The following is an 11,613-nucleotide window of genomic DNA, read 5'->3' on the forward strand; positions in this document are numbered from 1 at the left end:
TCCCACCTCCCAAATGTTAATGAGCTGCATCTCAGAGCACTGATGCTGGCCACTAATGAGGAGAACCTCGTCAGGCCAAGGCTGTAATGAAGCTCCAGGGTGGCTCTCAGGGGACCGTGACGACCGGGAGAGTTTCCATGCGGGCAGCAGAAGCTGGATCCGGGTTTGGGCTCTTGTTCTTTTTTTCCCCCCCTGTGTTTGTTGTGGTTTGGTGGTTGGGTTTTCTTCCCCCCCTCTCCTTTCCCTGTGCTGTCAGCAATTATTTTAATTTTAATCATTAGTTACTGAGCCTGAAAGAGGGGGGAGGAGGAGGAGGTGGAAGGAATGAGCCAGTGGGGAAACAGCTTCGGTGTGACTTGATTCTTTATTTCCTTTCAGTGGCTTCATTTCCTTGTGGCAGATAGGAGGGGGGAAAAAAGGGATTTCCTCCAGAGGAGGACAATCCTCTCTTTCCTGGTGTTTAGCATCATCTGCTCCTTCCCTTGCACCTTGCGTGGTCAGTCCCTGACTCCATTGCGGGGTTTGGTCCCTCTCCCATCAGGGATGGAGTTGGGAGCTGCAAGGGAAGGAGGGGATGATGCTGAGCCTCCCCATAAAACCTCTGATAAAACTTGCAGGGGCATGGTGGAGGACCACTGCTGCAGGAAGATTTAGGCAGATGCCTTGGAGCATCCCCATGTGAGGCCTACATTGCTTCTCCACTGGGATTTTCCCTGGATGGTGACAGTGATGCTCCCCTCGGGCAGGTCTCCCCTGGTGATGAAGAGGATTGGGATGTGCTGGTGGCTCGTCACCATCCTGGGGGTGAGTGTGGCCTCCACCCCATCCCATCCCATCCCATCCCATCTCTCTGCATCTCTGCTTTTAGCCCCCCTGATGCTTGAACCCATCCCAGCATCACCACCACATCATCACAGCCACACCTGAGCACCCCAAAAACCTTTCCCACCTGGCATTTTGCAGCAGCTCAAGACCTGGGGAGATGCTTCATTTGGGTTGAGGGTTTGGGGGTTTGGTTTTCCCCTTCCCCAGATTCTTCCTCCTCCTTTTCTGTCCTTCCTCAAAGCTTCTTCTAGGGCAAGGGCTGATCAGAAATGTGGCTTCTCCCTTGCTGCTTCTCCTGGGGGCCCCCATGTTGTCCCATGGCTGGGAGCTGCTCTTGGGGTGGGCCACACAGGGATCTCAGGGCTTGGGGCTGCTCCCTTGGGGTGGCTTGGCCTGAGCAAGGGCTCACAGTGAGTCTGCATCAGCTGTGGTAGGTTTGTCCCCACCATGAGGTCCCTTCCATCCCAAACCATTCTATGGTTCTGTGTCACTAGTGATGGGCTGGGCTCCCTCCCACTGCCAGCCAGGGGCTGGGATCTGCTGTGGTGCATGCCAAGGATGGCCCCAGGGTGTCTTTGGTGGTGACTTGATGAGTGCTAACCCCTGGTAGGTTCCATCTGATGGGGTCCTATCTGCCATGGGCTGCACCCATCCCAGCACCTGGGACACACTGACCTTGCCTCCATGGGAATGGTTTGCACCTGCCATGGTGCATGGGCTGGATCTGAGTACATCATGGCACTGGTGCTGGCTCTGCAGCTGCCATGGTGCATAGGATGGGTTTGCATCCTTCTTGGTACCTGTGGCAGTTTCCATCCACCATGGCACCTGTGTTGGCTTCCATCCATCATGGAATGGGTTTCCATCCACCATGGCACCTGTGGCAGCTTCCATCCACCATGGGATGGGCTTCCATCCACCATGGGATGGGCTTCCATCCACCATGGCACCTGTGGCAGCTTCCATCCACCATGGAATGGTTTTCCATCTACCATGGCACCTGTGACAGCTTCCATCCACCATGGCACCTGTGGTGGCTTCCATCCACCATGGGATGGGTTTCCATCCACCATGGCACCTGTGGTGGCTTCCGTCCAGCAAGGGATGGGCTTCCATCCACCATGGCACCTGTGGCAGCTTCCATCCACCATGGGATGGGTTTCCATCCACCATGGCACCTGTGTTGGCTTCCATCCATCATGGAATGGTTTTTCATCCACCATGGCACCTGTGGCAGCTTCCATCCACCATGGGATGGGTTTCCATCCACCATGGCACCTGTGGCAGCTTCCATCCACCATGGCATGGATTTCCATCAACCATGGCACCTGTGGCAGCTTCCATCCACCATGGGATGGGTTTCCATCCACCATGGCACCTGTGGCAGCTTCCATCCACCATGGGATGGGCTTCCATCCACCATGGCACCTGTGGTGGCTTCCATCCACCATGGGATGGGCTTCCATCCACCATGGCACCTGTGGCAGCTTCCATCCACCATGGGATGGGTTTCCATCCACCATGGCACCTGTGTTGGCTTCCATCCATCATGGAATGGTTTTTCATCCACCATGGCACCTGTGGCAGCTTCCATCCACCATGGGATGGGTTTCCATCCACCATGGCACCTGTGGCAGCTTCCATCCACCATGGCATGGATTTCCATCAACCATGGCACCTGTGGCAGCTTCCATCCACCATGGGATGGGTTTCCATCCACCATGGCACCTGTGGCAGCTTCCATCCACCATGGGATGGGCTTCCATCCACCATGGCACCTGTGGTGGCTTCCATCCACCATGGGATGGGCTTCCATCCACCATGGCACCTGTGGCAGCTTCCATCCACCATGGGATGGGTTTCCATCCACCATGGCACACATGGTAGCTTCCATCCATCACGGGCTGTGTCTCCATCAGCTATGGTGCAATCAGTGATGGATTTGCACCCACCCCACTGTGTCACTCGTGACTGGTTGGCGTCTGGCCTGGCCCAGATGACCACTTTGCATCCCCCAGCATTGCTTGGCGTGGGTTCACCTCTGCCATCTCGCCCGCACCCAAGCCCACCACCACCTCACACAGGCCTCCAGCTGGAGCAGCTGGCACTCAGCACTGCTCTTTTCCTCTCCCACAGGTGCTACTCGGACCTGGTGCGGTGGTGGGGAGCTGCAGTCCCCAGGAGCAGGGAGGATGCCCACCTGGAGAGGAGCCCACGGGGGTAAGCCAGGGCCAGCTGCGGCACATCCACTGGGGAGCAGAGGTGCAGGGTCCCTCCCTGGCTCACCTCCCTTCCCCTCCCTGCAGGAGTGTGGCTCGGGGGCACCGTGCCGAGCTTGTCCCCCTGGCACCTTCTCAGCAGGGGACCTATCCTGCTCCTCTCACACCCGCTGCTGGGCCAGGAACAGGGTCCTGGTGGCGCCAGGGACAACGGTGACCGACAGCCGCTGTGGAACCTGCCTGCCAGGGTGAGCCCCTCTAGAGGGGTATCCCTGCATACCCCCCAGCCCTGCTGCCAACTGTGGACCATCTCCTGACCCTCCCCTCCCACCCCACAGGTTTTACAGCCCTGAAGGGGAGAGGGACCCCCGGGGCCGGTGCCTGCCCTGCACCAACGCTCCCCGCGGTGCCACGGGGTGCCCAGGTGGGTGCCCAGGCTTCAGGTGTGACCTCCCTCCCCCCAGCCTTGGGGGTGCTGAAGGAGCTTGTGGTGATGCTCACCCTGGGGAATGCCACGAGATGTGGCCTCCTCAAGGTGGGGTGTGATGTCCTGCTGGGATGTGGCAGCTGAGAACACCTCCCAGCAGGTTCCACCTCAACGTGAGGAGAAAGGTCTTCGGTGTGAGGGTGCTGGAGCCCTGGAGCAAGCTGCCCAGAGGGGGTGTGGAGCCTCCTTCTCTGGAGGCTTTCAAGACCCATCTGAATGTGTTCTTAGGTGATCCTGCTTTGGCAGGGGGGTTGGACTCAATCTGCAGTGCTCCCTTCCAAGCCCTACCATACTCTGATGTCCACTCGTGGCATGAGTGCTGTCTGCAACTCCCTGAAGGGAGGTTGTAGCCAGCTGGGGGTTGGTCTCTTCTCCCAGGCAGGCAACCAGCACCAGAACAAGAGGACACAGCCTCAAGCTGTGCAGGGGGAAGTTTAGGCTTGGTCTTAGAAAGGAGTTCTTCCAGCAAGAGGGATTGCCCATTGGAATGTGCTGCCCAGGGAGGTGGTGGAGTCACCATCCCTGGAGGAGTTTAAGAGGAGCCTGGATGAGGCCCTCAGTGCCTTGGTCTGATTGATTAGATAGGGTTGGGTGATTGGTGGCACTTGATGATCTTGGAAGTCTCTTCCAACCTGGTTGCTGCTGTGGCTCTGAGATGCTGTGAGTGGCTTCTGCCTGCAGTGGGGCTCCTGGGAAACTGAGGTTTCACCCCAACAAAGCTCCTCCCCCCCCCAGGCCGCCGTCGACCCCGCAGCCCCGAGACGCCGGGCCAGCCCATGGCGCCCAACAGGACAGGAGCCCCCTTGATGGGGGAGGAAGGGCAGGAGGCAGCAGAGGCACAGGCAGCCGTGCTCACCATCGTCCCAGTCTTCTGTGCCATGGGGCTGTTGGGCATCCTGGTCTGCAACCTGCTGAAGAAGAAGGGTTACTACTGCACTGCCACCAAGGACCCCCAGCCTGGTGGCACTGGTGAGCCCCTGGCTGTGCCTGCAGATGGCTTTTGGTGACCCCGAATCCCTCCCACATCCACCTCCCCTCGCTTAGCCCACCCCTGTGTGCCCTGCTCCTCCTTGTCCCAGGGCATCCTGCTCATGCTTGGCAGGGTTTATCCCTCATCACACACCTGAGCACCCCAAAAACCTTTCCCACCTGGCATTTTGCAGCAGCTCAAGACCTGGGGAGATGCTTCATTTGGGTTGAGGGTGTGTGGGGTTCTTTTTCTCCTCCCCAGATTCTTCCTCCTCCTTTTCTGTCCTTCCTCAAAGCTTCTTCTAGGGCAAGGGCTGATCAGAAATGTGGCTTCTCTCTTGCTGCTTCTCCTGGGGGCCCCCATGTTGTCCCATGGCTGGGAGCTGCTCTTGGGGTGGGCCACACAGGGATCTCAGGGCTTGGGGCTGCTCCCTTGGGGTGGCTTGGCCTGAGCAAGGGCTCACAGTGAGTCTGCATCAGCTGTGGTAGGTTTGTCCCCACCATGAGGTCCCTTCCATCCCAAACCATTCTATGGGTCTGTGTCACTAGTGATGGGCTGGGCTCCCTCTCTTTGCTCCACAGGTAGTTGGCCTCAATCCTCCCCACCAACTTCTGCCTGCAGGTCCCAGCTCCATCTACCAGCTGGAGGATGCCAACGAGGACACCATCGGGGTGCTGGTGAGGCTGATCACCGAGAAGAAAGGTCAGGAGGGGTTCCTGGGGTGGGTTGTGATGTCAGAGGGACCCCCTGTGACCCTGCCTTGGTGTCCCTTCCCCCCCCCCCCAGAAAACGCTGCAGCCCTGGAGGAGCTGCTGAGGGAACATCACAGCCAGCAACCGATGCCACCCCTGGGATGTGCCCCCCCAGATAAGTAAGAGCCCTCTAAGGCTGCACCAAGGAGCCCTCCCTGGTGGGACCAACCCCATGCTGATGGCATCCTGCCCCCACCCCCTTCCTCCCTTTCCAGGCTCCACCTCCTGCCTCAGTTTCCCCTCACCTGCTGGCATCAGGAGCATCTCCACACGGTGCAGGGCCCAGCCCCGTGTGCCCGCTGCAGCCAGAGGAAGTGGCCGGAGGTGCTGCCACCACTCAATGCCACCCAAGTCCCCAAGCCTGGGGGGCGACCCAGTGAGGTCACCATCCTCTCTGTGGGCAGGTGAGTGGGGACACCAGCCCACCACAGCATCTCCCCCCTCTTCCCCAGGGTGGGGACAAGCCCATGTGATGATGTTCCCCTCCCTCCCCAAACAGGTTTCGGGTGTCCAGGATCCCTGAGATGAAGAACGAGGTCGGGGGGGACCCTCCCTATGCTCCCCTCCCTGCTGGCAGTGGGATGAAGCCCCCATGCTTGAGAAGCATTGATGGGACCCCCGAGGTGAGGAGGTGCAGAGGGAGAGGTGGGGTGGAGGGAGACCCTTGATGGGAGGGATCCTTCTTGGGTCACAACGGGGCTTGAGGAGGCTGACGGCTGAGGGCTTAACACTGAAGTGGAACGAGGGCATCTGGTGAGGTCAGAGAGTCATGGAAGTGGTAGGCTTGGATCCTCCAAGGTCACTGAGTTTGGCTGACTGTCCACCTAAGACCACCATGTCCCTATTGAAGAGGAGCCAGCAGTGTGCCCAGGTGGCCAAGAAAGCCAAAGGCCTCCTGGCTGGCATCAGCAATGCTGTGTCCAGCAGCGGCAGGGAGGGGATTGTCCCCTGGGACTCAGCTCTGGTCAGGCCACACCTCCAGTGCTGTGTCCAGCTTGGGGCACCTCAATACAGGAGAGATGTGGAGGTGCTGGAGCCAGGGCAGAGGAGGGCAAGGAAGCTGGGAAGGGCCTGGAGAATAAATGTGATGGAGAGCAACTGAAGGAGCTGGGGATGGTTAGTTTGGAGAAGAGGAGGCTGAGGGGAGACCTCATTGCTGTCTACAGCTACCTGAAAGGAGGTTGTGGAGAGGCTGCTGCTGGTCTCTTCTCACAGGTCATTAGTGATAGAACCAAGAGGGAATGGCCTCAAGCTGTGCCTGGGTAGGCTTAGACTGGACAGTAGGAAACATTTCTTCATGGCAAGAGTGGTCAGGCACTGGAATGTGCTGGGCAGGGAGGGGGTTGAGCCCCCAAGCCTGGTGGTTTGGCTGTGGTGCTTGGGGCTATGGTTTAGGGGTGAGCCTTGCAGAGTAGGGTCCTGGGTTGGGCTTGGTGACCCTGAGGGTCTTTTCCAGCCTGAATGTTTCTGTGATGCTGTGGAAGTGCCATGTCCACTCCTTTCCTGAACAGCTGGTGAGGCTAGAGCAGCCCAGCACTCCCAAGCCTCTTCCAGAGCTGGGAGGCTTCCACAAATACTTTACAGATTGAGCCTGAAGGGGCTGGGTGATTCCCACCCTCCTGTTTCCTCCCACCATTTAAGGTGCCATAGGGGTTGTGGGGTGGGTACTGATGGGGGAGCAGGGGTGGGTGCTGGTGCAAGGTGTTGAGCTGCTGGAGGGTGGGAAGGATCTGCAGAGGGACCTGGCCTAGCTGGATTGATGGGCTGAGGCCAATGGGATGAGGTACACCAAGGCCAAGTGCTGGGTGCTGCACTTGGGGCCCAACAATGCAATGAAGGCTCCAGGCTGGGGGCAGAGTGGCTGGAAACTGCCCAGTAGAGAAAGACCTTGGGGTGCTGGTCAGCAGTGGCTGAAGGTGAGCTAAGGTGTGGCCAAAAAGGCCACCAGCAGCCTGGCCTGGGTCTTCAGTAGTGTGGCCAGCAGGATCCAGGACAGCAATTGTCCCCCTGGACCCCATGGGCACTTGGTGGGACCACACCTTGAGTCCTGGGCTCAGTTCTGGGCTCTTCACTCCAAGAAGGACACTGAGGGCTGGAGCAGGTCCAGAGTAGGAGAGCAAAGCTGGGGAAGGGTCTGGAGAACAGGGCTGGGGAGGAGTTGGTTAGTCTGGAGGAAAGGAGGCTGATGGGGAGACCTTCCAGCTCTCTACAGCTCCCTGAGAGGAGCTTGGAGCCCCATGGGGGTTGGTCTCTTCTCCCAAGGAACCAGTGACAAGACATGAAGGAATGGCCTCAAGCTGCAGCAGGGGAGGGTTGGGTTGGACACCAGAAGAAACTTCTCCACTGAAAGGGTTCTCAAGGACTGGCACAGGCTGCCCAGGGAGGTGGCTGACTCCCCATCCCAGGAGGTGTTTCAAAGAGGCAGAGCTGTGGTGCTGAGGGCCATGGCTCAGCACCAGCCTTGGTAGGGTTGTAAAGTGGTTGGGCTGGAGGATCTCCAAGGTCTTTTCCCACCAAAAGGATTCTGTGGCTGGCTGTGATTCCCCCTCTGGTCCCACGGGCACAAAGCCACCCCTGTGTGGACGTGCACGGAGACATCTGCACACACCTAGAGCCAGCCACAAACAGGGACACAGCCAAGGGACAGGGAGCGAAGAGAGTGCCACACAGAGCGCTGCAGGCTGCTGCCAGGGCCTGGTACTGGGTGGCGCAGCCAGGGGGGCTGTGGGGTGACTCATGGGCAGCTGCAGGGGCTGCCTGCCCTCCCTCACGCAGGCAGCTGTGCAGGGAAAGCAGAGACAGAGAACGGCTGGGGTTGGAAGGGACCCTAAAGGTCATCCAGTCCCAGCCCCCTGCCATGGGCAGGGACATCTCCCACCAGCTCAGGTTGCTCATGGCCTCATCCAGCCTAGCCTTCAACACCTCCAGGGAAGAGGCACCCACAGCCTCCCTGGGCAACCTGTTCCAGTGTTCCACCACCCTCATGGGGCACAACTTGTTCCTCACATCCAATCCAAATCTGCTCTGCTCCAGGTTGAAGCCATTGCCTCTCATCCTGTCCCTGCAGGCCTATGCAAACAGTCTCTCTGCAGCCTTCCTGTAGCCCCCTTCAGGTACTGGCAGGTTGCTATTAGGTCTCCCTGGAGCCTTCTCTTCTCCAGGCTGAACACCCCCAGCTCCCTCAGCCTGGCCTCACAGCAGAGCTGCTCCAACCCCCTGAGCATTTGCCTGGCCCTCCTCTGGACCTGCTCCATCAGCTCCAGGTCCTTGCTGTGCTGAGGGCTCCAGCCCTGCACACAGCACTCCAGCTGAGGTCTCCCCAGAGCAGAGCAAAGTGGCAGAATCACCTCTCTGGCTCTGCTGCCAGCGCTGCTGTGGCTGCAGCCCAGGCTGCCCTTGGCCTTCTGTGCTGCAAGCTCACACTGCCTGCTCCTGTCCAGCTTCTCCCCCACCAGCAGCCCCAAGTCCTTTCCCTGAGGGCTGCTTTCCATCCCCTCCTCCCCCAGTCTGTATTGATAGTGAGGATTGTTCCAGAGGACAGCAGCACACACATGCAAACACCCCCAGGCTTGCAGATGGAGCTCTCTCCCTGTGCCCATGCATGTATGTACATGCACACACAGGCTGCATCCAGGGGATAGGGTTCAACAAAGCCAAGGGCTGGGTGCTGCACTTGAGGCACAACAACCCCCAGGAGGGCTCCAGGCTGGGGGCAGAGTGGCTGGAAAGTGCCCAGCAGGTAAAGACCTGAGGTGTGCTGGTTGGCAGCTGGCTGAAGACAAGCCAGGGGGTGCCCAGGTGGCCAAGAGGGGCAGCAGCAGCCTGGGCTGGAGCAGCGATGGTGTGGGCAGCAGGAGCAGGGCAGGGATTGTGCCCTGGGGCTGGGCACTGGGGAGGGTGCACCTGGAATCCTGGGGTCAGTTTTGGGCCCCTCACTCCAAGGCCAGTGAGGGCTGGAGCAGGGCCAGAGAAGGGCAACAGAGCTGGAGAAGGGTGTGGAGAACAGGGCTGGGGAGGAGCAGCTGAGGGAGCTGGGGGTGGTCAGTCTGGAGGACACTGAGGGGAACCCTTCTGGCTCTCGAGGTGGGGACTGGGCTCTTCTCCTTGGTATCAGCTGATAGAAGGAGAGGAAGTGGCCCGAAATTGTGCCAGGGGAGGGTTAGGTTGGAGATGAGGAAGAATTTCTTTGCTTCCAGAGTGGTGAGGGATTGGCAGAGGCTGCCCAGGGAGGTGGTGGAGTCCCCATGCCTGGAGGTGCTCCAGAAACCTTTGGATATGGCACCTGGGGCCATGGTTTGATGGCCATGGTGGTGCTGGGCTGAAGGTTGCATCTGATGACCTTGGAAGGCTTTGCCAACCCAAACCATTCCATGGCTCTATGCAAACTCACCTCTGCCCACAGACACCTGCAGCCCCCTGTCCTGCCATCCCCTCTGCCCAGCTGAGCGCCCCCCAGCTCATGGCACTGATGCTCAGTGGTCACTGCAGCCCCTCAGGTGCCATCCTGGACCTCCAGCTCCTGTCAATCTGGGGACACCTTGACCTTCCTCAACCTGTGGCCAAATCCTGCAGGTCCTCAGCATCCTTATGGGGGGCCTGGACCAGGTGCTGCAGGTGGGGCCAGCTGGGGGTGGGGGTGGGGATAACCTGGCTGTTTGCCCTGGAAGGAGGAGTTGTCCTCTCCAACCTGGGATGGCCCTGGGTGCTGAGAGTCACTGTGGCTGAGAGAGTGACACTGAGTGGCTCTTGCCACCTTGGGTGGTGTAAAGAGTCCAATCCAGCTTCACCTACAGATGAAGTTCATCCTTTGTCCTACACAGCCAGCACCTGGCCTGGGAGCTGCCTCTGGGGGCCGGTGACATCCACAAAGCCCCCACGGTGAGGACAGAGGGACCCTGGGCACCCTGTGGAAAGCCAGCAGGTGGTGGAGCTGGCAGCTTGGCCCTGCTCCTGTCACCAAGGTGCCCACAGCAAAGCCAACATCTTGCCCAGCTGGAGAGGAGGATTCCCTGTCCCTGGTGGCCATGGTGTGGTGGCCTGGTGGAGAGAACGTCTCTGGGAGCTCCAAAGCAAGTGGTAGTGGCCACACCATGGTGGCCTGATGTAGAGCACCTCCAGGAGCTGTGCTGGTGGCCTTGGCATGGTGGCCTGATGGAGAGCACCTCCAGGAGCTGTGCTGGTGGCCTTGGCATGGTGACCTGATGGAGAGCACCTCCAGGAGCTGTGCTGGTGGCTTTGGCATGGTGGCCTGATGGAGAGCACCTCCAGGAGCTGTGCTGGTGGCCTTGGCATGGTGACCTGATGGAGAGCACCTCCAGGAGCTGTGCTAGTGGCCTTGGCATGGTGACCTGATGGAGAGCACCTCCAGGAGCTGTGCTGGTGGCTTTGGCATGGTGGCCTGATGGAGAGCACCTCCAGGAGCTGTGCTGGTGGCCTTGGCATGGTGACCTGATGGAGAGCACCTCCAGGAGCTGTGCTGGTGGCCTTGGCATGGTGACCTGATGGAGAGCATCTCTGTGACAGTGGTGGTGGTGGGGGCCCTGCTGTGGGCAGCCTGCTGGAGAGCATCTCCAGGACCCGCAGCTCCCCTGGAGGCACCATGCGACGGAGGACGTTGCCCAGCCAGGATGGCCTCTCCTGGCCACCTCCTAGGTCTGTTGAAGCCTCTCCAGGAACAGCCTGAGCTCTTGCTTGCCCTCCCTCACCAGCTGCCAACATCCCACATCGCATGCTAAGGTCTCTGGACCACAGGACAGCTCCAACCTTACCCCACCCCAACCCAGGCCTGGGTTGCTCTGGCCAAAGCTGCTCTCCTGCCATCTCCATCTCTACTCCAGAGCCTCCATCCACCCAGGAGAGCATGGTGATGATGCCTGCTCACCATGAAGACCTCACCCTCCACTCTGGAGCTGTTCCTGTAGAATCCCTTTAGGGGGTGGGGAGGGAGGGAAACCCCAACCCAAGGTTGGGTTGGACACCATCAAGCTCCACCACCAACCTCCAGCAGAGGCTGAGCCTGTTCCCTCCTCCACCTCCAGCAGAGGCTGAGCCTGTTCCCTTCTCCACCTCCAGCAGAGGCTGAGCCTGTTCCCTCCTCCACCTCCAGCAGAGGCTGAGCCTGTTCCCTCCTCCACCTCCAGCAGAGGCTCAGCCTGTTCCCTTCTCCACCTCCAGCAGAGGCTGAGCCTGTTCCCTCCTCCACCTCCAGCAGAGGCTGAGCCTGTTCCCTTCTCCACCTCCAGCAGAGGCTGAGCCTGTTCCCTTCTCCACCTCCAGCAGAGGTTCAGCCTGTTCCCTTCTCCACCTCCAGCAGAGGTTCAGCCTGTTCCCTTCTCCACCTCCAGCAGAGGCTGAGCCTGT

General features: G+C 59.6%; 1 protein-coding gene across 1 annotated transcript; it reads left to right on the forward strand.

The window, feature by feature from the left end:
- Positions 1–462: 462 nt before the first annotated feature.
- On the forward strand, positions 463–10,779 carry RELT (RELT TNF receptor). The gene is made up of 10 exons (XM_054164806.1): positions 463–804; positions 2,962–3,045; positions 3,132–3,292; positions 3,383–3,468; positions 4,267–4,500; positions 5,123–5,203; positions 5,288–5,372; positions 5,469–5,657; positions 5,753–5,876; positions 10,074–10,779. Exons 1-10 carry the CDS (start codon positions 718–720, stop codon positions 10,110–10,112), a joined length of 1,170 nt encoding a protein of 389 aa, XP_054020781.1. The 5' UTR covers positions 463–717; the 3' UTR covers positions 10,113–10,779.
- The last annotated feature ends 834 nt before the right edge of the window (positions 10,780–11,613 follow it).

This window comes from Dryobates pubescens, chromosome 10 (genome assembly GCF_014839835.1).
Source record: "Dryobates pubescens isolate bDryPub1 chromosome 10, bDryPub1.pri, whole genome shotgun sequence".
NCBI classification, from domain to species: domain Eukaryota; kingdom Metazoa; phylum Chordata; class Aves; order Piciformes; family Picidae; genus Dryobates; species Dryobates pubescens.